This window comes from Pan paniscus, chromosome 4 (genome assembly GCF_029289425.2).
Source record: "Pan paniscus chromosome 4, NHGRI_mPanPan1-v2.0_pri, whole genome shotgun sequence".
Lineage (NCBI taxonomy): Eukaryota > Metazoa > Chordata > Mammalia > Primates > Hominidae > Pan > Pan paniscus.
The window spans coordinates 152280041-152302980 of NC_073253.2; the positions used below are offsets into that span (position 1 = coordinate 152280041).

The window sequence follows — 22940 nt, forward strand, 5'->3', positions numbered from 1 at the left end:
AACGCCGCATATCTACAACTATCTGATCTTTGACAAACCTGAGAAAAACAAGCAATGGGGAAAGGATTCCCTATTTAATAAATGGTGCTGGGAAAACTGGCTAGCCATATGTAGAAAGCTGAAACTGGACCCCTTCCTTACACCTTATACAAAAATTAATTCAAGATGGATTAAAGACTTAAACGTTAGACCTAAAATCATAAAAACCCTAGAAGAAAACCTAGGCATTACCATTCAGGACATAGGCATGGGCAAGAACTTCATGTCTAAAACACCAAAAGCAATGGCCACAAAAGCCAAAATTGACAAATGGGATCTAATTAAACTAAAGAGCTTCTGCACAGCAAAAGAAACTACCATCAGAGTGAACATGCAACCTATAAAATGGGAGAAAATTTTCGCAACCTACTCATCTGACAAAGGGCTAATATCCAGAATCTACAATGAACTCAGACAGAGTGAGATTCTATCTCAAAAAACAAACAAACAAACAAAAAACAGTAAAAAAATTTTTTTAGTAAGTTCCAATTGTGTGTCAGAATTGTGCTAGGCGCGGGGGGCAACAATAAGCAAGACAGATCAAGTCTATACCATCTTGAAATTTAAGTTTAGGGACCACTCTCTGTCAAAGGATCCGGCACTGGCAATATAGATTGCTGAAGGCCTTTGCCTTCTTTCCACCAGGCAACAGAATTTGTGTCCCCGTCACTGCTTCTTCTTCTGTGAAAAATATAGCTTCAGTTTGGTCCACGAATAGAGAAGTTGGTCAGAGATATTTTCTTTCAAGCACACAACAAGCAAAACTTGGCCAATACACACCAATGAAATGCACTTGCTTTTTCCCTGGGAGCTCCTGCCACATCTCAGCCCTGCAGGGCAGTCTTCATAAGGGGGGCAAAAGAAGGGCTGTGCACTGGCACTGACAGTTGGGCAGGTAGTGCTCAAATAAGCCTAAACCTCAACATTCCAAGGGAATCTTCAAGATCAAGGTAGACCTGGTCCAGTCATCTCTTAATCTTTTAAGGATCACTGGCTGGATGTGGTGGCTCACGCCTGTAATCCCAGTGCTTTGGGAGGCCGAGGCAGGCGAATCATGAGGTCAGGAGTTTGAGACCACCCTGGCCAACATGGTGAAACCCTGTCTCTACTAAAAATACAAAAAATTAGTTGGGCATGGTGGTGCATGCCTGTAATCCCAGCCACTCAGGAGGCTGAGGCAGGAGAATCGCTTGAACCCAGGAGGCGGAGGTTGCAGTGAGCCGAGATTGTGCCATTGCACTCCAGCCTGGGCAACAGAGCAAGACTCCATCTCAAAAACAAAAAACAAAAAACAAATAAGGGATCACAGATCTCTTTGAAAATCAGTGGCCCCTTTAGACTTTCTGTGCCAAAAAAGTTATGCTTTCACCTCAGCACCCAGTTTTCCCTAGTTTATCTGAAGTTTCATGGACATATGATGTGCCCGAATTTCCTGGAGCTCCAGAGACCCCACGTCAAGAATTCCTAGTGTATATAAAAGCCCGTTTGAGCTCTAACATCCATGATTAACAGTCTCTGGGTTGGGTAACTCTGTTGGCTTAAATACAGAGGCAATGACATGCCTGTTTAAGTTCAGTGCAGGTCCCAGTTCAATTCCCATGTGAGTCATTATCTTCTGAAAATGGGAAAACTCTGCCTCATAGCAGTGGACAGAACCTCCAAAACCAGTCAGCTGACACAGCTCATAGTTTCTGAAAAAGACAACACCAAGCTCAAAAATAAGGTGGTTGGATCTATGGCATTGCAAAGCGACAACCCAAAGGTTGTGAGGGTTGCTGCCCGCTGCTGACATAGCAATAATACTCATTGGGCTCCTCCACTTCATATACGTTCTCTTCAATGGTATAGATGTTTTCTTCTGAGCGAATTCCCTCTGCTACTGCATTTGCCAATCCTGAGGGAGGGAGGTTGGCCAAAGAGATGAGGCTGTGGAAATAAAGGGTTGCGGTTGAGTTAAGCATTTCCCAGGTAACACGGAATAGAGTTAAGAGAATAGGCTTTCCCAAAGAGACAGCAACTAAATATAGTGCATGATCTTTGATCAGATGCTGGACAAGGGGAAAAGCCAAGAAATAGCAATAAAATACTATGGGGAAACAATTGAGAAAATGTCCATTAATTTTAATTTTCTTAGGTATAACAACAGCATTGTGATAGCTAAGAGAATATTTTTATTTCTAGGAGGTGCAGGCTGAAGTTTAGGTGAAGTATCAAGATGTCTGCAATTATGTACACATTTAGATTTTTAAAAAATGGGCCGGGTGCCGTGGCTCACGCCTGTAATCCCAGCACTTTGGGAGGCTGAGCCTGGCAGATCACGAGGTCAGGAGTTCGAGACCAGCCTGGCCAACATAGTGAAACCCCGTCTCTACTAAAGATACAAAAAATTAGCCAGCGTGGTGGCATGCACCTGTAATCCCAGCTACTTGGGAGGCTGATGCAGAGAATCGCTTGAACCCGAGAATCAGAGGTTACAGTGAGCCGAGATTGTGCCACTGCACTCCAGCCTGGGTGACAGAGCCAGACTCCGTCTCAAAAAAAAAAAAATTATTAATGCTTTAGATAGCATTCAATGGACAGAGGTTTTTGTTTTGTTTTGTTTGATGCTGGGTCTTTCTCTGTCACCCAGGTGGGAGTGCAGTGGCACAATCATGGCTCATTGCAGCCTTCATCTCCTGTGCTCCAGCAATCCTTCCACCTAATGTTTCCATTTTTTTGTAGAGAAGAGGTCTCATTATGTTGCCCAGGCTGGTCTCGAACTCCTGGGCTCATGTGATCCTCCCACCTCAGCCTCCCAAAGTGCTGGGCTTATAGGCGTAAGCCACAGCACCTATCCCAGAGTCATTTTTGTAATCCAAATATATTGTATTCCATTCATGTGCCAAACATCACTAAAAGTCTAAAATCTAGTAAGTTATGTAAGCCATACCTATTTGAAATGGATGTGTGGGTGTGCATAATCAGGAACGAAGGTCAAGACAGGAGTCTATAACAGACTAGCAGTTCTTAGCCCTGACTGTTCACCAGAATCACCTGGAGAGCTTTTAGAACAATTTCTATGCTTAGGCTTCATCCCCAGAGATTCTGATTCAGTTGCTCTGGGATTGGCCCTGCATTAGTACACTTCAGTGCCCGGGTGATTCTAATAGGAAACTAAAGTTGAAAATGCCTGGGCTGGTTTACAGAAATGCTGAGAACAGATACTGGGTTTCTTGCTCACTTCTGTAATGCCTAAGTTCAGCCCAGACCCTGGATATAATAGGAGCTCAATCCGTTGATGTTTCGGTTCACTGGAAAAACCATTAATATCGAGATGAATAAGCATGTTGTATTATTAGGGTGATAAATTCTATACCTTAACTTTAGAACTAAAGAAGGTAGAGGTGTCAGGAAGTACACACAGCAGCATATTACATTTTCACTTCATAACTAGACCTAGAGAAAGAAGGAAGTATAAACTCAGATCTCAAAGCCCCAGGACAGGACTTCTCAGAGAAAAGATCAGACATGTTAGAGTAGGGACTTCCAAGATTCTCACCTTTCCCCAACCCCATTCCATTATTCTTACCTTAAATTCTGTGTCTTCTCTTTGCTATGAGAATACCCTAGTAAGGGGGAAAGAAAAGCCAATAAAAATGCCTTCATAAAATAAATGAGACAAGAAATCAAATAGGTTCACCGGAAGCACGCATTGTTTAGGGAAATCTGGTCTCATCTCAGATTGAGTTAAATGAAACTCTCAACGTGTGACTTAGATAGTTATATGGGCTGTGCTCGAAAATAATAATAAAGATGCATTTTTCTTATTTAACAAATATTATGAGACCTCTACTATGTGTCTGGCAGTTTGCCTGGCACAAGGAACACAGGAACATAAAAGTGAATTGTGAGCCCTAATTTCACGAAGCTCACGCTCTCCTGCGGGAGACCAAAGAAATAAAAGAAAACAGTACCCCAGACCCAAGACCAGCCTGACCAACATGGAGAAACCCCGTCTCTACTAAAAATACAAAATTAGCTGGATGTGGTGGCCCATGCCTGTAATCCCAGCTACTCGGGAGGCTGAGGCAGGAGAATCACATGAACCCGGGAGACAGAGGTTGCGGTGAGCCAAGATTGCGCCATTGCACTCCAGCCTGGGCAACGAGAGTGAAACTCCGTCTCAAAAAAAAAAAAACAACAACAACAAAAAGGAAATAGTAAATAGGAAAACAAAATAATTTCAAATTATGATGTATTATAAAGGAAACCAACATCATAGTGAAACAGATAATAGAGAGGGTGGTCAGGGAAGGACCCTCAGAGATGAACTTTAAGCTCGTTTCTGAAATGAGTCAGCCAAGTAAAGAGCCAGAAGGAGCATTCCAGGACGAGGGAGCCCCTTGTAAAGATCTTGCTGAGTGCCTGAAACTGAAAACGTGGCTGGATTAAGGGAGCCGCCCAAGATAAGGTCTGAAAGGTAGGCTGGGGCTAGGTCCAATAAGACCTTTCCAGCCATAATCAGGAGTCTGGATTTTATTCTAAGACGTGTAGGAAACCTTAGATTTCCTTGAAGGGCAGAGATGTGATCCTTATTTGTTTTGGGTTTCTTTTACCCTCTGAAAACAACTACGTTATCTCATCATTTCTGTGTTGTGGGTCAGGAATCCAGGTGTGGCTTACTGGGTACCTCTGGATCAAGGTCTTTCAAGGTGTCTTCTGGGGATGCAGTTTCAAAAATTTGAAACTTAAAATTTTCCTTTCTTTTCTTTTCTTTTCTTTTTTTTTTTTTTTTTTTTTTTGAGACAGGGTCTTGTTCTGTTGGCCAGGCTGGAATGCAGTAGTAAGATCATATCTGATTGCAACTTTGAACTCCTGGGCTCAAGGGATCTACCCATCTCAGCTTCTGAGTAGCTAGAACTATAGGTGCACACTACCACAGCTGGATAATTTTTTTTAATGTTTTTGGGCTGGATGCAGTGGCTCACGCCTGTAATCCTAGCACTTTGGGAGGCAAGGCAGGTGGATTTCTTGAGCTTGGGAGTTTGAGACCAGCCTGGGCAACATGGTAAAACCTCATCTCTACTAAAAATATAACAACTAGCCAGGTATGCTGGCACATGCCTGTGGTCCTAGCTACTTGGAGGCTGAGGCAGGAGAGTTGCTTGAACTTGGGAGGTAGAGGTTGCAGTGAGCCATGATCACACCACTGCACTCCAGCCTGGGTGAATCTCAATATGTTGCCCAGGCTAGTCTCAAACTCCTGGCCTCAAGTGACTCTCCTGTCTTGGCCTCCCGAAGTGTTAGGATTATAGGCATGAGCCATTGTGCTCAGACATTGATTTGGGTTTTAATATTGGATTCGAAGGAGGAATAAAGAAATGAGAAGATAAATTAAGTAGAAATAATGGTGTCTTGGAGTAAGGAATGGCCAAAAGAGATGCAGAATAATGAAAAGACTTTAGATGTATGTTGGAGGAAGACGGCAGGAATCTTCTGTTGTTGTTTTTCTCTGAGACAGGGTCTCCCTGTGCTGTGTCACCCAGGCTAGAATGCAGCAGCAAGATCATAGTTCACAGCCTCAAACTCCTGGGCTCAAGTGATCCTCCTGCTTCATTCTCCTGAGTAGCTGGGATGATAGGCGTGCACCACCATACCCAGCCCTAAGGAATCTCAACATCTAAGGATCAGGCAGAAGAAGATCTGAAAAGCAATGGATCAAATAGAAGAACGTCATTTCAGAAGCCAAGAGAAGGAGAACTTTCTAGAATGAGTGATCAATTTAAAAGGTTGACTATAATAAAGATAAAGGTATCAGGCTGGGATCGGTGGCTCACGCCTATAATCCCAGCACTTTGGGAGGCCAAGGCGGGCAGATCATCTGAGGTCAAGAGTTTGAGACCAGCCTGGCCAACATGGTGAAACCCCCGTCTCTACTAAAAATACAAAATTAGCCAGGCATGGTGGCGCATGCATGAAATCCCAGCTACTCAGGAGGCTGAGGGGGGAGAATCACTTGAACCCGGGGAGGCAGAGGTTGCAGTGAGCCAAGATCGCACCATTGCACTCCAACCTAAGCAACAAGAGTGAAACTCTGTCTCAAAAAAAAAAAAAGAAAGATAAAGGTATCTGTTAATATTTAATTTAGAAAACTGAAGGTCAGTGGTGAGCTTGACCATTTCCGTTGTGCTTTGGAGCAGAAACTAGATGATGGTGGGTCAAGGAGTGCAGATGGGTGAAAAGTAGAGACAACTCCTTTGAAAAATATGGCTGTGAGAACGAGTTGAGAAATGGGACTAGCTGGAGAGGAATGCATGGACTAGAATATATATTCTGCTAAAGAAAATAGCATAAACAGAAAAGGAGAGAGATGACTCAGAAGAAAGGGATAAAAAGAAGGATGAAGTCTTGGCCTAGGCAATGGAGATTAAACAGCCCTTTCATATTTCATCAGTTAGGAGAGGGGCAAAGAAGTTTTGAGCAGCACTGAGGTATGGATGGTCATCTCAGAGAGTACACTAGAAAGATGGAAGATTGTGGGGCATTATTGAGTGTCAGTTTGTTTTTGTGAGGTCATGACTTAAAAAGCTGTCACCTTGATTTTAATATTTTCTCCAGCAACTTCCAGGGAAAAGATTGGAAACGAAAGAAGGCCTTTCTTATGTGTACTTCTCAGTAGCCATGTTTTTTTGGAGTGGCATATATGTGTGTGTACAAAGCATCAGATTCCCTCTAGATCCCATTACTCTTTATACAAACTAGAATAATTGCTAATATGTATAAATTATGGTCATATTATATATATATATACACACACATATATATATATAAAGTGGTCTCTAATATATATAATAGTAAAGCTCAAAGTTTTACTTTGAGCCATGGCAGAAGTCAAAAAAGTAGTGAGTGTTATCAATGCTCCTTAACATTCCCTAGTCTGTTTTGAAAATACTCAAGTGAGGCTAAGTGCAATGACTCATGCCTATAATCCCAACATTTTGGGAGGCTGAGGTGGGAGGATTATTTCAGCCCAGGAGTTTGAGACCAGCTTGAGCAACATAGCAAGATCTCATTTCTATTTCTATTTTATTTTGTTTTATTTTATTTTATTTTATTTATTTTTTGAGATGGAGTTTCACTCTTGTTGCCCAGGCTGGAGTGCAATGGCACGATCTCAGCTCACTGCAACCTCTGCCTCCTGGGCTCAAGCGATTCTTCCGCCTCAGCCTCCCGAGTAGCTGGAATTATAGGCATATGCCCCCATGCCCGGCTAATTTTGTATTTTTAGTAGAGATGAGGTTTCTCCACGTTGGTCAGGCTGGTCTCGAACTCCCGACCTCAGGTTATCCACTCACCTCGGCCTCCCAAAGTGCTAGGATTACAGGCGTAAGCCACCGTGCTCAGCCTCTATTTTTAAGTATGTATATATTCATCACGCCTATAATCCCAGCACTTTGGGAGGCTGAAGTAGGAGGATCGCCTGAGCTCAGGAGTTTGAGACCGATTTTCTGGGCAACACGGCAAAACCCCGTCTCTACCAAAAAAAAAAAAAAAAAAAACTAGCCAGGTGTGGTGGCATATGCCTGTAATCTCAGCTACTTGGAAGGCTGAGGCACAAGAATTGCTCGAACCCAGGAGGCAGAGGTTGAAGTGAGCCAAGATCACACCACTGTAGTCCAGCTCCCAGGTGACAGAGTAAGACTCTGTCCCAATAATAATAAATATATATATATATGTGTGTATACATATATATATGTATTCATGTGATCAATTCAAAAATTCCATGGCTATCTCTGAATAAACCCAGGTAAGTGTGGGTGGGGTAGTTTCTTTTTCTGAATAATCCATTTAACAATAATGGCAGAAACCATAAAGATGAGGAGCAGGACAGTCCTGGTTTCAAATCCAATATCTCTCAATTAACTGTGTAAATGCAGGCAAGCGACCTAACCTTTTAGCATGCTGATTCTCCATTAGAAACATATTAGTACCTATCTCATAGGGTAGTTACGAGAATTTAATGCACGTACAGCACTTGGCAGCTTCAGTCCACAGTTAGTGGGGTGACCAACTCACGTTTTTCTTGGACTGTTCCAGTTTTAGCCCTAGAAGTCCCATATATCTTAGGAACACCCTTTAGTCTTGAGCTAATCTGAGGTGATTGCTCACTCTACACACACAGTCCCTGTTTGTGTATTAGTAAGAAAGGCTGCTATGTCGTATTACGCTCTGGGGCATAAGGACTTGGTTTCTGCCCTACAAGAAAATAAAATAGACACAATTATAAAAGTGTGTGAGTGGCCAGGCGCAGTGGCTCACGCCTGTAATCCCAAAACTTTGGGAGGTCGAGGTGGACGGATCACAAGGTCAGGAGATCAAGAACATCTTGCCCAACATGGTGAAACCCTGTCTCTACTAAAAATATAAAAATTAGCCGGGCGTGGTGGTACATGCCTGGAGTCCCAGCTACTCTGGAAGCTGAGTCAGGAGAAACAGTTGAACCCGGGAGGCAGAGGTTACAGTGAGCTGAGATCGCGCCACTGCACTCCAGCCTCCATCTCCAAAAAAACAAAAGTGTGCGAGGTTTTTGGGGTACTGGAAGTATTTAGATCTTGATTGTGATGATGGCTTCCTACTGTAATTCTCCATCAAAATTCATCAACTTCAACTTTTTTTTTTTTTTTTTTTTGGAGACTGTCTTATTCTGTTGCCCAGGCTGGAGTGCAATGATGCAATCACCGCTCACTGCAGCCTCCTGAGCTCAAGTGATCCTCCCACCTCAGCCTCCTGAGTAGATGGGACTACAGGTGTGTGCCACCATGCTCAGCTCATTATTATTATTATTACGTTGTAGAGCCAGGATCCTGCTTTGCTGCCCAGGCTGATCTTGGTCTCAAACTCCTGGGCTCAACTGATCCTCTCACCGCAGCTTCCGAAAGTGTTGAAAATACAGGCATGAGCCACTGCACCTGGCTATTGTATTTATTTATTTATTTATTTGCTTATTTATTTATATTTTATTACTTTTTTTTTTTAAGACAGTCTCACTCTGTCACCCAGGCTGGAGTGCAGTGGCACGATCTGAGCTCACTGCAACCTCCACCTACCAGGTTTGAGTGATTCCTCTGCCTCAGCCTCCTGAGTAGCTGGGATTACAGGCATGCGCCACCACACCCGGCTAATTTTGTATTTTTAGTAGAGATGGGGTCTCACCATGTTGGCCAAGCTGGTCTCGAACTCCTGACCTCAAATGATCCACCCCCCTCAGCCTCCCAAAGTGCTGGGATTACAGGCGTGAGCCACTGCGCCGGGCCTGTTTTTTTGTTTTTGTTTGTTTGCTAGTTTAAAAAAAAAGGGGGGGGGATAAGTAACTTAGAAAAAGCTATGTGCTAAGTACCATGATGGAGGAAAACATTCCCTAACCCCAGTCATGACCCAGTGTTAAAGGGACTTGCAGTCTACTGCCAGAGAGGTATGCCTGAGAAACCAATAACAGAAAACTGCACAGAAGGAAGTGTTTTTTGTTGTTGTGTTTCGTAACAAACCTAGACATATTCATGAATTAAAGAAATTAGTTTACTGGAATCAGCCTGCCTGGATTTGATTTCCGGTTCTGCCAGGTACTGATGTTGAAACCTCGGGAAGGCAGCTTACTCTAAGCTTGACTTCCCTTCACTGTAAAATGGGGATGGTACTATTCCTTATCTCATAAGACAGTAATGATGATAAAATGTATGTAAAACATTTAACGCAGTGGCTGCCTGACACACAATAAATATTAAATAAAAATTAGCCATTATTGTTAGGATTTGGATGGACAAAAGGGTATTTAGTCTAATCATCTTTGGGTATAAACATGAATTTGCATTTCTATCTAGGTTTTTACTGGTTCTCACTGAAGAATTTGTTATCAGAGGGAGAGAGAAACAAAAACACTTACATTTGAAAATTAAAGCGCCGAAGATAAGAGCCAGAGCCAGCCCAGCACAGATCCCTGCTCCGATGTAGATGCCTATTCTGATGGTTGCTCCAGAGTCCCGTAAGTCATTGGCCAATCTAGAGTCCCGTAACTCACTGGCCAATGTGGATATTTGCTATGGAAACACAAACAGGATTTAAGCAGAAAACAGCTAGAAATCGCTTGTGTAATCAGTTTCAAGATTTGTGAATTGGACCATCCCTTTTACAACATCACAGGATGGCGGAGTCCTTCAAATCACCTTTGATCTGTCACCTTGTAGCCAACACTCAAGCCAACCCAAGAAAGGGTCTCCCTTAACCTTTGGAGTTAGCAAGGAAACAAAATGTGCCCTTCTGTGTTGTGGGTAGAGAAGGAGCTCTTAAAAAAAAAAAAAAAAAAAAAAAGAGAAGAAGCTCTTAAGACCCTTTCCCTGCCCCTGCAAAAATTGGCTTTAGAGTGGAGTCTTGTTGGTTCAAGATCCCCTAAGATTCCCCAGAGAGTTTTAGAGTAGTTTACATTTAGTGTCTTGCTATGAAACGTCTATTTTTCACAAAAAGACAGTGATTCAATAGCCAAGACTTTACAGCTAGACGGTCGTGGATTCAAATCCCAGCTCTGAGGCCGGGCGCGGTGGCTAATGCCTGTAATCCCAGCACTTTGGGAGGCCTAGGCAGGCGGATCACCTGACATCAGGAGTTTGAGACCAGCCTGGACAACATGGTGAAACCCTGTCTCTACTAAAAATACAAAACTTAGCCAGGCGTAGTAACACATGCCTGTAATCCTAGCTAGTGGGGAGGCTGAGGCAGGAGAATCACTTTAAGTGGAGTACTCGAGTTGAGATCATGCCACTGCACGCCAACCTGGGCAAGAGAGCGAGACTCCATCTCCAAAAAAAAAAAAAAAAAATTCCCTGCTCTGCCACTAAGGGCTGAGTAATCCTGTAGAGTTATTAGGAAAACTAAGTGAGAGAAAATGTAAAATGCTTAGTACAGGGCCTGGTACATAATAAATGTTCAATCAATCGTAGCTATTATTGCTATTGCTCTAGTTAACTTGATTTTCTGATAACTGAGAGCCACACAAAATAAATCCTGTTTCTAAAATTTCAGTCTATGGGTTTTCTCTTTTTCTCTCTTTAAAAACAATGATTAGGCCAGGTGCGGTGGCTCACGCCTGTAATCCCAGCACTTTGGGAGGCCAAGGCAGGCAGATCACGAGGTCAGGAGTTCAAGACCAGCCTGGCCAACATGGTGAAACCCCATCTCTACTAAAAATACAAAAATTAGCCAGGTGTGGTGGCGGGCACCTACAGTCCCAGCTACTTGGGAGGCTGAGGCAGGACAATCGCTTGAATCCGGGAGGCAGAGGTTGCAGTGAGCCAAGGTCGTGCCATTGTACTCCAGCCTGGGCGACAAGAGCAAAACTCCATCTCAAAAATAAATAATAAATTAATAAATAAATAAATAATAATTATAGGCCAGGCTCACACCTATAATCCCAGCACTTTGGGAAGCTGAGATGGGAGGATCACTTGAGACCAGGAGTTAGGGACCAGCCTGGGCAACATATTGAGACCCCATTTATACAAAACACACACACACACACAAATAATTATAAGCATTTTTAAAACAATGAATTTAAGGAAGTTAAATCTTCCATTTATTCAATATACATTTACAAATTGATTCAATACACATTATTCCTGCAATAACAGGAGTCCTATATGCAAGATATTGTGCATTAAGCATTGTGGGCACATACAGGTCCTTAAAAAGCACTGTTTGATTGCAAAGAGAGAAGGAGCAAATACAAGATGCTGAGCATCAGTTGTGAATACACAAGCAAGAAACTGAGTCAAATAAATGTGGGCTCCTGGATATGTCCTCAAGTAATTTTTTTTTTTTTTTTTTTTTTTTGAGACAAGGCCTTGCCCTGTCACCTAGGATGGAGTGCAGGGGCATGATCACAGCTCAATGCAGCCTCAACCTCCTGGGCTCAAGTGATCCTCCTGCCTCAGCCTCCCAAGTAGCTGGAACTACAGGTTTGCAGCACCATGCCTGGCCAAATTTTAAAAAATATTTTTTGTAGAGACAGGGTGTCACTATGTGGCCCAGGCTAGTCTCAAACTCCTGGTCTCAAGCATTCCTTCCACCTTGGCCTCCTAAAGTGCTGGGATTACAGGCATGAGACACTGTGCCCGGCCTCCTCAAAGAATTTTTAAGTCATTGCTGCAAGCTTGCCTTCTAGTGGTTTTTCTTTTATGAGGGAGTTTCGCTCTTGTTGCCCAGGCTGGTGTGCAGTGGCGCGACCTCAGCTCACTGCAACCTCCACCTCCTGGATTCAAGCGATTCTCCTGTCTCAGCCTCCTGAGTAGCTGAGACTACACAGGCACACACCACCATACCTGGCTAATTTTTTGTATTTTTAGTAGAGATGGGGTTTCACCATGTTGACCAGGCTGGTCTCAAACCCCTGACAGGTGATCCACCCTACTTAGCCTCCCAAAGTGCTGGGATTACAGACGTGAGCCCAGCCAGTTTTTCTTTTATTCTGAGAAGGTAGCAGGGACAGTAAAATTGAGGTTAATTAAGGTATGGCTTTATTTATGGTTAAATACATAAAATTGGCTGGGCTCCATGGCTCATGCCTGTAATCCCAGCACTTTGGGAGGCCAAGTTGGGCGGATCACCTGAGATCAGGAGTTCAAGACCAGCCTGACCAACATGGAGAAACCCTGTCTCTACTAAAAATACAAAATTAGGCCGGGTGCCATGGCTCATGCCTGCAATCTCAGCACTTTGGGAGGCCGAGGCTGGTGAATCACCTGAGGTCAGGAGTTCAAGATCAGCCTGGCCAATGTGGTGAAACTCCGTCTCTACTAAAAATAAAAAAATTAGCCGGGTGTGGTGGCTCATGCCTGTAATCCCAGCTACTCGGAAGGCTGAGGCAGGAGAATCGCTTGAACCCGGGAGGCGGAGGTTGAGGTGAGCCAGGATCACACCATTGCACTCTAGCCTGGGCAACAAGAGCGAAATTCTGTCTAAAAAAAAAAAAAAAACCTCTTCACTTTGAATATTCCTGACTGGTGTCTTGCCATATTTAAAGAGATAAATTTAAATACTCTTTCCCATTAGGGTTGCAATGGAAGCAAGAAGAATGGTATTCTAGGGAGATGAAGAATCTTTGAACCTTCCACAGGGTAGACAGTTGTGAAATTGAAGAATAAGAGGGACAAAATGCTAATGTTTCTTCTTTGTGGTTTTCAAGCTCTTACTATATGCCAGGCACTTTACACACATCACGTCAGTCCTTCATTACAGCAGGCCTATGAGGTTAGAACTGTCATCATCAGCATGTTACAGCCCAGGAATCTGAAGCTAAGGGAACTTAAGGCTTTTTACCCCAAGGACAAGGTGGGCATGAAGGAAGTCTAAAGCCATAATTTCCCCTCCAAGTTGAGCAAAACATAGCTCACAAAAAAAGTTACTTACTGTTAGATTTATATCAGGGAGGCTCCCCAGTGTCTGTGTCTCTGCTATAAAAAGAGAGAGAGAGAGAGAGAGGAAAAATAGCCAACAGTATAGTTAAGAACGTTTTCTTTTATCTGAGTTTTTAAAAAATCTTAATGATGCCTATAATCCTATTTGAAATGAATTCTACTCCGTACTTGTCACAATAATTAACGAAGAGAGACAAAATTTACTGAACACCCAGGAATCAACTTTAGGATGGCCACATTTTTTCATCTAGATAATGAACCGTACTGTTTTATGAAATAGAGACTTCTGCCAGGAAGTCCTACATTAAATATGTGCTTTGTTTTTTTCACAGGACCCTAATGAGTTCTACAAACATCTAGCAATATTGATAAGACTCAGGCATTATTTATTTATTTATTTATTTAGACACAGAATTTCACTCTGTCACCCAGGCTGGAGTGCAGTGGCATGATCTCAGCTCACCGCAACCTCGGCCTCCCTGGTTCAAGCAATTCTCATCCCTCATCCTCCCAAGTAGCTGGGACTACATGCATGCACCACCACGCCCAGCTAATTTTTGTATTTTTAGTAGAGACGAGGCCATGTTGACCAGGCTGGTTGTGAACTCCTGACCTCAGGTGATCTGCCCACCTCAGCCTCCCAAAGTGCTGGGATTACAGGTGTGAATGACCAGGCTTGGCCTCAGGCATTATATTCTAATTAGATTTTAAAAGACAACAAAAATTCATTTCCTTCTTTTTTTTTTTTTTGAGACAGTCTCACTCTGTTGCCCAGGCTGGAGTGCAGTGGCACAATCTCAACTCACTGCAACCTCCATGTTCTTTTTCTTTTTTTTCTTTTTGCGAGACAGAATCTCACTCTATCACCCAGGCTGGAGTGCAGTAGCATGATCTCTGCTCACTGCAACCTCCGTCTCCTGAGTTCAAGCGATTCTCCTGCCTCAGCCTCCCTGGTAGATGGGACTACAGGGGCGCACCACCACACACAGCTAATTTTTGTATTTTTAGTAGAGACGGGGTTTCGCCATGTTGGCCAGGCTGGTCTCGAACTCCTGACCTCAAGTGATCCACCCGCCTCGGCCTCCCAAAGTGCTGGGATTACAAGCGTGAGCCACCGTGCCGTGCCCAGCCTCCATTTTCTTAAATAAGTTTTGCATTTACTCATGAGAAGGGAGAGGGTTGCCTACAAATGAAAATAATCACTGTGGCCACAATGTAATAGGAGCCAGGCCTTGTGCTAAATAAACACTTACAGTGAAGAAGCTCATTTTAGAGATACTTAGAAGCACTTACTTTAGAACTACGCTTCTAAAGTAGAGACTGTTAGTCCCATTGCACAGATGAAGAAACTGAAAATTAGGGAAGTGAAGTGACTAACCCAAGGTCACATGACTTAGCAAATGACAAAATGGCCTTCCAATTTAGGTCTGCATAGCCTTAAATGCACATTCTTAATTATACTGCCTTCACCAGACCTTACCTCAGTGCTGTCATTATGAAGAGGGTCATGTTGCCCAGGCACCCGCTCACCATCTTTCCTTCCTGTTCATTTGTTTATTTCTTCATCTGCTGATCCATTCCATGAATATGCACTATGCCCTTACTCTAGGCACAGGGGACAGAGCAGGAAACAAGAGGGGCACAGGCCCTGACCTCATGAACACTGAATTCTAAAAGTAAGTACATTGCCAGCTTTTGGAAAATTAAGCATGCTTACTCATTTTTATGGCTGAGTCAGAGATGTTGAAACTTCTTAAATGTCACTGTCACCTTCTGGAAGCCTTAATGTGTATAAAGGGTTTGACTAAATGCTGGTTTAACAAACTATAGTTTAAATATTATAAAGGCATAGCCTCAGCCTAAAATTATTGAAGGAAAGAAGATTATGTTCCAATTACTTTTGCCCTAATTACCAGAAAAAAATTTAAAGTATAAAAACCACAGGCCTGGTGCAGTGGCTCACACCTGTAATCCCAACACTTTGGGAGGCCGAGGGCAGGCAGATCACGAGGTCAGGAAATCGAGACCATCCTGGCCAATATGGTGAAACCCCGTCTCTACTAAAATACAAAAAATTAGCCAGGTGTGGTGGTGTACGCCTGTAGTCCCAGCTACTCAGGAGGCTGAGGCAGTGGAATCGCTTGAACCCAGGAGGTGGAGGTTGCAGTGAGCCAAGATCACACCATTGCACTCCAGCCTGGTGACAGAGCAAGACTCCGTATCAAAAAAATAAAAAAAGACCCTCATCAGTACAACTGCTAAGTAAACATGAATCTTAAGTGCACATAAGATTTTCAAATGTAAATCCAGTTTCAGACTCCTTATAATTATTTTTCTTGATAAAAATGGTAAAACTAACTTTTTAAAAACTTCATTTTGCTATGAAAATGATCAGTAAAATCAAGCACTGTTGTGTCATTACAGCTTTTTTTCACACAGATTTGGCCACCAACCAAGACGGATGGGACAGTTGAAGGGAGTGGCAATGTTCTTTCTGGAGAAACCAAGATTTGCCTGGTGGGGCAGGTAGCAGCGGAGGTGAGATGTGATGGCCTTAACAGTGTATAAATTTAGTAGTTACCATCTATTTGGCACTTATTAGGTGCCAGACATGGTGCTTAGCACCGTATACATACAATCTCATTTAATCCTCAACCACAATAAGTAGGTACTACTGTTTTCCCCATTTTTCAGATGAAGATACTGAGTCTGAGAGAGCCACTTTGCCCAAGATCACACAGCTATTAATTGGGAAAGCTAGGATTTAAAGCAGATCTACTCTAGAGCTGAGGACTCACCTGTGACCCAGTCCTTACTCCTTCAGGTAGAAGACAAGTTGCATTTGTTCTGTGTTCAAATTCCAGGCCCTTGGATCTCTTACTTTTAAAGGCTCTACTCCATTTTTTTTTTTTTTTTTTTTTTTTTCTGAGAAAGGGTCTCGCTCTGTTGCCCAGGTTTGGAGTACAGTGGCACCAACTCGGCTCAGTGAATCCTCAACCTCCTGAGTTCAAGCAATCTTCCTGCCTCAGCCCTGCCAAGTAGCCGGGACTACAGGCACATGCCATCATGCCCGGCTATTTTTTTTTTTTTTTTTTGAGATGGAATCTCGCTCTGTTTTCCAGGCTTCAGGACAGTGGTGAGATCTCGGCTCACTCCTCCCAGGCTCAGACAATTCTCCTGCCTCAGCCTCCTGAGTAGCTGGAATTATAGGCATGCACCACCATGACCAGCTAATTTTTGTATTTTTAGTAGAGACAGGGGTTTCACCATCTTGGCCAGGCTGGCTTAAACTCCTGACCTCAGGTGATCCGTCTGCCTTGGCCTCCCAAAGTGCTGGGATTACAGGTGTGAGCCACTGCACTCAGCCTAATTTTTTGTATTCTTAGTACAGATGGGGTTTTGCCATGTTGCCCAGGCTGGTCTTGAACTCCTTAGCTCCAGTGATCTGCCTGCCTTGGCCTCCCATAGTGCTGGGATTACATGTGTGAGATACTGTGCCCAGCCCCATTTTTATATTAAATGCTCCCACATCCCACATTTAGAGTTGGTTTGCCAGCAGCCAATTTACATAATGTTACATATTATAGACAAACCATTAAATATTCATTCATTTCAATTTTTTATTTTATTTTCCTATTTAGGAGCTACTGACCTATTTTTGGTTGTTTCAATATTTTTTCTCAGTCAGGCCCTTGAGAAGCTTAGAGGTTCGAGGTATTATTCCTATATTCCCATTTTTGTTGCCCTAGAGGGAAGGAACTAACAAGCAAAAAATAAAGGGAAGGCTGGGCGTGGTGGCTTACACCTGTAATCCCAGTGCTTTGGGAGGCCGAGGCAGAGGGATCACCCGAGGTTAGGAGTTCGAGACCAGCATGGCCACCATGGTGAAACCCCGTCTCTAATAAAAATACAAAAATTAGCAGGGCGTGGTGGTGCGCGTCTGTAATCCCAGCTACTTGGGAGGCTGAGGCAGGAGAATGGCATGAACCTGGGAGGCAGAGTTTGCAGTGAGCCAAGATCGTGTCATTGCACTCCAGCCTGGGTGAGAGAGTTAGACTCCGTCTCAAAAAAAAAAAAAAAAAAAGGAAAGAAAAACTAAAGGAAAGAAGACTTCTGTCTGTGGTAGAGACAAGTATAAGGAAATGCACCACCTCGACAGGGAGTGAACTCCGCCTACAGCAAATGCCCATTCAGTGGTGATGTAGTAAAAAGTACTGGCCGGGCGCGGTGGCTCACGCGTGTAATCCCAGCACTTTGGGAGGCCGAGGCGGGTGGATCACAAGGTCAGGAGATGGAGACCATCCTGGCTAACACGGTGAAACCCTGTCTCTACTAAAAATACAAAAAAGAAAAAAATTAGCTGGGCTTGATGGTGGGCGCCTGTAGTCCCAGCTACTCTGGAGGCTGAGGCAGGAGAATGGCGTGAACCCAGGAGGCGGAACTTGCAGTGAGCCGAGATTGCGCCACTGCACTCTAGTCTGGGTGACAGAGCAAGACTCCGTCTCAATTAAAAAAAAAAAAAAAAAGTACTGAAGCACAGGATGGGAAAGTGAGACTAAATGACCCTTGAAGTCCCTTCTAGCACTATGGTTGTAAGATTCTTTAAAATATAACAATGGCATACAATAAGTATCTGGTATAACTTTATTATTTTCTGTCCCCACCATATTTAGTTTCCTCTCTAATTGCATAAAAGATGTTGGCTACCAATCACTAAAAACTAACCAAAGACTGAAACTTTGGAGAGCTAAAACCAGTAACTATAGTAATAATAAACAGTTGAGTGCTTTTTATGGGCCAGGTAGTATGCTGAGCATTTTACATACATTATCATGTTTATACATTACAACCACCTCATGACATGGGCACTGGAATTATCCTCATTGTAGAGATGAGTAAACTGAGCTTCAGAGAATTTGAGCAACTTGACTGAGGTCACAGGGCTATCAAGAACAGCTGAAATTAGAACCCATTCCACCTGTCACTGAAGTACTTTAACCATAATCTCACTGTGCCTCCTGATCTTATAATATTAACGACAACAGCTAACATGTACAAATTGTGGTCAGACATTGGGATAAACGTTTTAGACATTTTCTTATTTAAAGCCCATAAGGTGTGATTTATGAGATTTATGACATTATGAGGTGGGACTCACCTATTAACCTCATTTTACAGAAGAAAAAAAAAATGGAGCTCCAGAGAGTTTAGAAGAGACCAGGACACTGACAAGAAATACCTTAAAATTAACCTTCATGATCAATGTGACTTGACTTCTGCTTTATGCCCAGTGTTCTCTTCTGGAGCACCCTGAGTACGTCCTTGCTGAATTACATGAAGAATTTAACTATTCTTTCTGTGGCTGGAATCCAGGGAAGCTGATGGGCTTTATTCTAGCTAGAAGGCATCCTAGAAATCACCTAATCCAATGTGTCAGTTCCTAAACACAGACTGGCACCAGTTCATGACCAAACATCACCAGTCCAGGGTCAGTCAGAAAATGTGGACAAAGTAATGAGCATTTCATTCAATTTAGTTAATATTTAAGTAAAATTAAAGACTATAAAGTTTATTAACTTTTTTTCAAGTTAAAATTTAAGTAAAATAATCCTAAGCCAGACCATCTTTTTCCCAGCACAGGTGTGTCTCCACCACTTCCCTCTTTTCAAACACTATTTCAGGTGCGCGGAGATATCCATGCCTCCACTCTCACACTGTTTTCTCATCTTTTTTTCCCACATTCAAAATCCTCTGAATTCAGAGCCAGCTAAAGATTCCCTCCTCTGCCCCATGCATAGTTACCTGGGCCATGTCCCCTGGTGGTAAGCATCCTTGGAAAGGTTGCAGTAAAGTCTCTCTGCAGAGTCGGTGCAGGGGTGACCTTGGCTAATGTCAGAAACAACATAAGGATGAAAATTATCTGAGAGCAGAAAGCTTATTTCAGGGAATCAAAGGGGCAGCAAGAAAAAAATGCGAAAGACAATTAAGAAAGAGAAATACACCCTCAGTTTCCAAACCTGCCTGGATACCTACATTGAGAGTGTATCACACACTTCAAATGTTTGACAAAGGTAAGATGCAGTCATCATTGTTACATTCTGATTATTAATAGCAGAACTAACAGCCACACAAATGGCCATAATTACAGGTTGAAGACTCCTTATCTGAAATGCTTGAGATCAGAAATGTTTTAGATTTTGAATTTTTTTTTTTTTTTTGAAACGGAGTTTTGCTCTTGTTGCCCAGGCTGGAGTGCAATGGCATGATCTCAGCTCCCTGCAACCTCCGCCTCCTGGGTTCAAGCAATTCTCCTGCCTCAGACTCCTGAGTAGCTGGGACTACAGGCATGTGCCACCACACCCGGCTAATTTTGTATTTTTAGTAGAGACAGGGTTTCTCCATGTTGGTCAGACTGGTCTCGAACACCCGACCTCAGGTGATCCACCCACCTCAGCCTCCCAAAGTGCTGGGATTATAGGCATGAGCCACCACGCCCAGCCATGTTTTTATTTTTTTATTTTTTAGTATCTGCACTATACTTATGTTCCAATGAGCTTTTCCTTTGAATGTCATGTCAGTGTCCAAAAAGTTTTGGATTTTAGAGCATTTCAGATTTTGGTGCATTTTAGGTTTTAGATTTTCAGATTTGGGATGCCCAACCTATAAAGGCTTTTAATAAAATATTATCACATAAAATCCTTCTAATGGCCCACATGATCGGTATTATTGTCATATTTTATAGAAGAGGAGCTCACAGCGTTTCAATAACTTGCTCAGGATTATATAGCTAGTAAGAGGCAGAGTTAGATGTAAACTCAGCTCTATCTGGGCACAAAGTACATGTTATAGAAATCTCAAGTCTGTTCACCTCCCAGCATACATGCATAACCCAGCAGTTCACCATGCTGGCTGCACCTGGGGTAAAATCACCTGAGGTAGACTCTGTAAAAAGCTAATGCTTAGCATCTACCTCCAGAGATGCTGATTTCTCTGGTTTTTGGTAGTGGGGTTTTTTCTTCTGCTTTTTAAGAGATAGGGGTAGCCACAGTATATCGGCCAGGCTGGTCTCAAACTCCTGGCCTCAAGTGATCCTCCTGCTTCAGCCTCTCAAAGTATTGGGATTATAGGCATGAGCCACTGTACCTGGCATCTATAGTTGTTTAAAAACTCTCTATGTGATTCTAATGAGATCTAGGCCTTTCTTCCCATCTATACATTCCACCCATGAGTTTTGGCTTTTCTTTTTTTTTTTTTTTTTTTTTTTTTTTTTGAGACAGAGTTTCACTCTTGTCAGCCAGGCTGGAGTACAATGGCGAGATCTTGGCTTACTGCAACCTCCGACTCCCAGGTTCAAGTGATTCTCCTGCTTCAGCCCCCCGAGTAGCTAGAATTACAGGCTCCCGTAACCATGCCCGGCTAATTTTTTGTATTTTTAGTGGAGACAAGGTTTTACTATGTTGGCCAGGCTGGTCTCGAATTCCTGACCTCATGATCCACCGGCCTCAGCCTCCCAAAGTGCTGGGATTAGAGGTGTGAGCCACCGCGCCCAGGCACACCCATGAGTTTTAAAACAGAGAGAAGGTGTTAAATATCACTGAGCATCACCAATGGGGCCTGTTAAACTTTAGGTCTTGGTGGCCCTCCTCCAGGGCTATAATTAGGGAAGTCAGAGGTGAGAACCATCAGTACCTTTAATATGATCCACAGATAAATCTTATTCATAAAGACAGCATGCAAATGTCCACTCACCTGGTTTGATGACCAACTTCAGGTTAAATTTTTCATCATTCATTAGGCCTGGGATTTGGATCCGGCAGCAGTAGATCCCACTGTCTGCTAGAGTCACATTCTCTATGGTCAGGGACATATCTCCTTTGCGGAAATCCCCATTTAGCCAGTATCTGGATGTCCGATAATTCACATCCCTTTCATCAGTGCTGAGCACCACGTTGCCACATTTAAACACAGGACAGGCTCCTTTGCCCCAGCAGACGGGCACGAGGTTCCCTGGGGCGGCTGGGGTGTACAAGCAGGGCAGATAGGCATTCTGACCCACCTCTGCTCTGTATTCCACTTCTGAGGACCCTGAATAGAGAGAGAAGGAGAGCCAAGACTCAAGCGGTGAGTGAGGTTACTCCATTTCAGGAAAACTGCAAGCCATGTCTTACAGAATAAAGAGGAAGCTACTGCTGCAGTCCTGTTTGGAGGATGATTCGCTGTGACAATGCTTCTCAGATGTGAAGGCCATCAGAATCACTGGGAAGCCTTGCAAAAACACAGATTGCTGGGCTCAACTGCTAGAGTTCCGGACTCAGTTGGCCTGTGGTAGAGCCTGAGAACTTTTATTTCTAACAAGTTCTCAAGTGTTGCTGAAGTGGCTGGTCTCAGAACCTCACTTTCAGAAACACTGCCCTAGGAGAGAATTGTGGCCCAATTCTGTGAACACGGGAGAACAGGGCTGATGGAAACAGACAATCAGAAAATTGGTCATGGTCAGCCAGGAAATGGCCCGCCCATCTGGGCTGCTTGCTTGTTCATCAACAAAGGGAGGCTCTCCTAACATACTTCTCTTTTTAAGCAGCAAGTGCACAGTAAATAAAAACCCTTGGTTAAATAAGGATCTTGTGTATTTGAAACTACTCATGGAGTTGTTTTAAGGTTTAAAGTTGTGAAAAGAAATTAAATTTTGGGACCCCAAACTCATTCAGTCAAAGGGAAAAGTCAAGCTGGGAACTGGGTCACAGAAACCTGCCTCCTCTTTTTGATTCCTGAATAAGATGGCTACAGGATGAAAGGCTGCATACCTCCCCCATATTTTGCCCACAAGGAAATTCCTGGTCAGCTGTGCAATGCAGATTGATAGCTCATCTTTACCGGTGCGGTCACCCTGGCCAGACACAAATGCGTTATCTGATTGTTTCCCTACCCCATTTTGTCTGTGTTATCTAATGTAAAATGCAGATTCCCCATATTTTTCCTCTGCCCCCCTTTTATGTGAAGACTGAGTGCTTCTCAATATCCCACCTTGTCCCCTTTAAATCTGGAGCCCTCAAAATCATCTTCTGAGAAAGTCGTAGACCTGTCTCCCAGGTGCCTCCTTAACTTTGGCAAACAAATCTCCTAAAATGATTGAGACTTGTCTCCTCATTTTCCTCAAATGACAAAGTTAATTCCATTAAAAAAAACTATATATATTTTATATATGATAAAACATTCATTATATATTTTCTTTTGATTTTTTATGTCCCCTATGTTTTCATATGACTCAACTACAGTAAAAACATTCAAACACTATCAAAGGTGTATGAAAAAGTGGCCGGGCACGCGGTGGGTCACGCCTATAATCCCAGCACTTTGGGAGGCCGAGATGGGCAGATTACTTGAGGCCATGAGTTTGAGACCAGCCTGACCAACATGGTAAAACCCTGTCTCTACTAAAAATTAAAAACATTAGCTGGG

The 22940-nt window shown here is 43.2% G+C and overlaps 1 protein-coding gene across 2 annotated transcripts in view; it reads right to left on the reverse strand.

Moving 5' to 3' along the window:
* Positions 1 to 496: 496 nt before the first annotated feature.
* The window catches only part of HAVCR2 (hepatitis A virus cellular receptor 2), a 31967-nt gene continuing 9523 nt past the window's right edge, over positions 497 to 22940 (reverse strand). The window contains exons 3-8 of one of the 2 annotated variants that reach the window (XM_008972399.5): positions 21231 to 21566; positions 19284 to 19367; positions 13474 to 13517; positions 9959 to 10112; positions 3608 to 3644; positions 497 to 1965 (exon numbers count right to left, since the gene is read on the reverse strand). In XM_008972399.5, the coding sequence (XP_008970647.3) occupies positions 1773 to 1965; positions 3608 to 3644; positions 9959 to 10112; positions 13474 to 13517; positions 19284 to 19367; positions 21231 to 21566 (848 nt within the window). In that variant the 3' untranslated portion in view covers positions 497 to 1772. The remainder of the gene's footprint in view (positions 1966 to 3607; positions 3645 to 9958; positions 10113 to 13473; positions 13518 to 19283; positions 19368 to 21230; positions 21567 to 22940) is intronic. The other variant, XM_034960875.3, reaches the window with a different exon arrangement.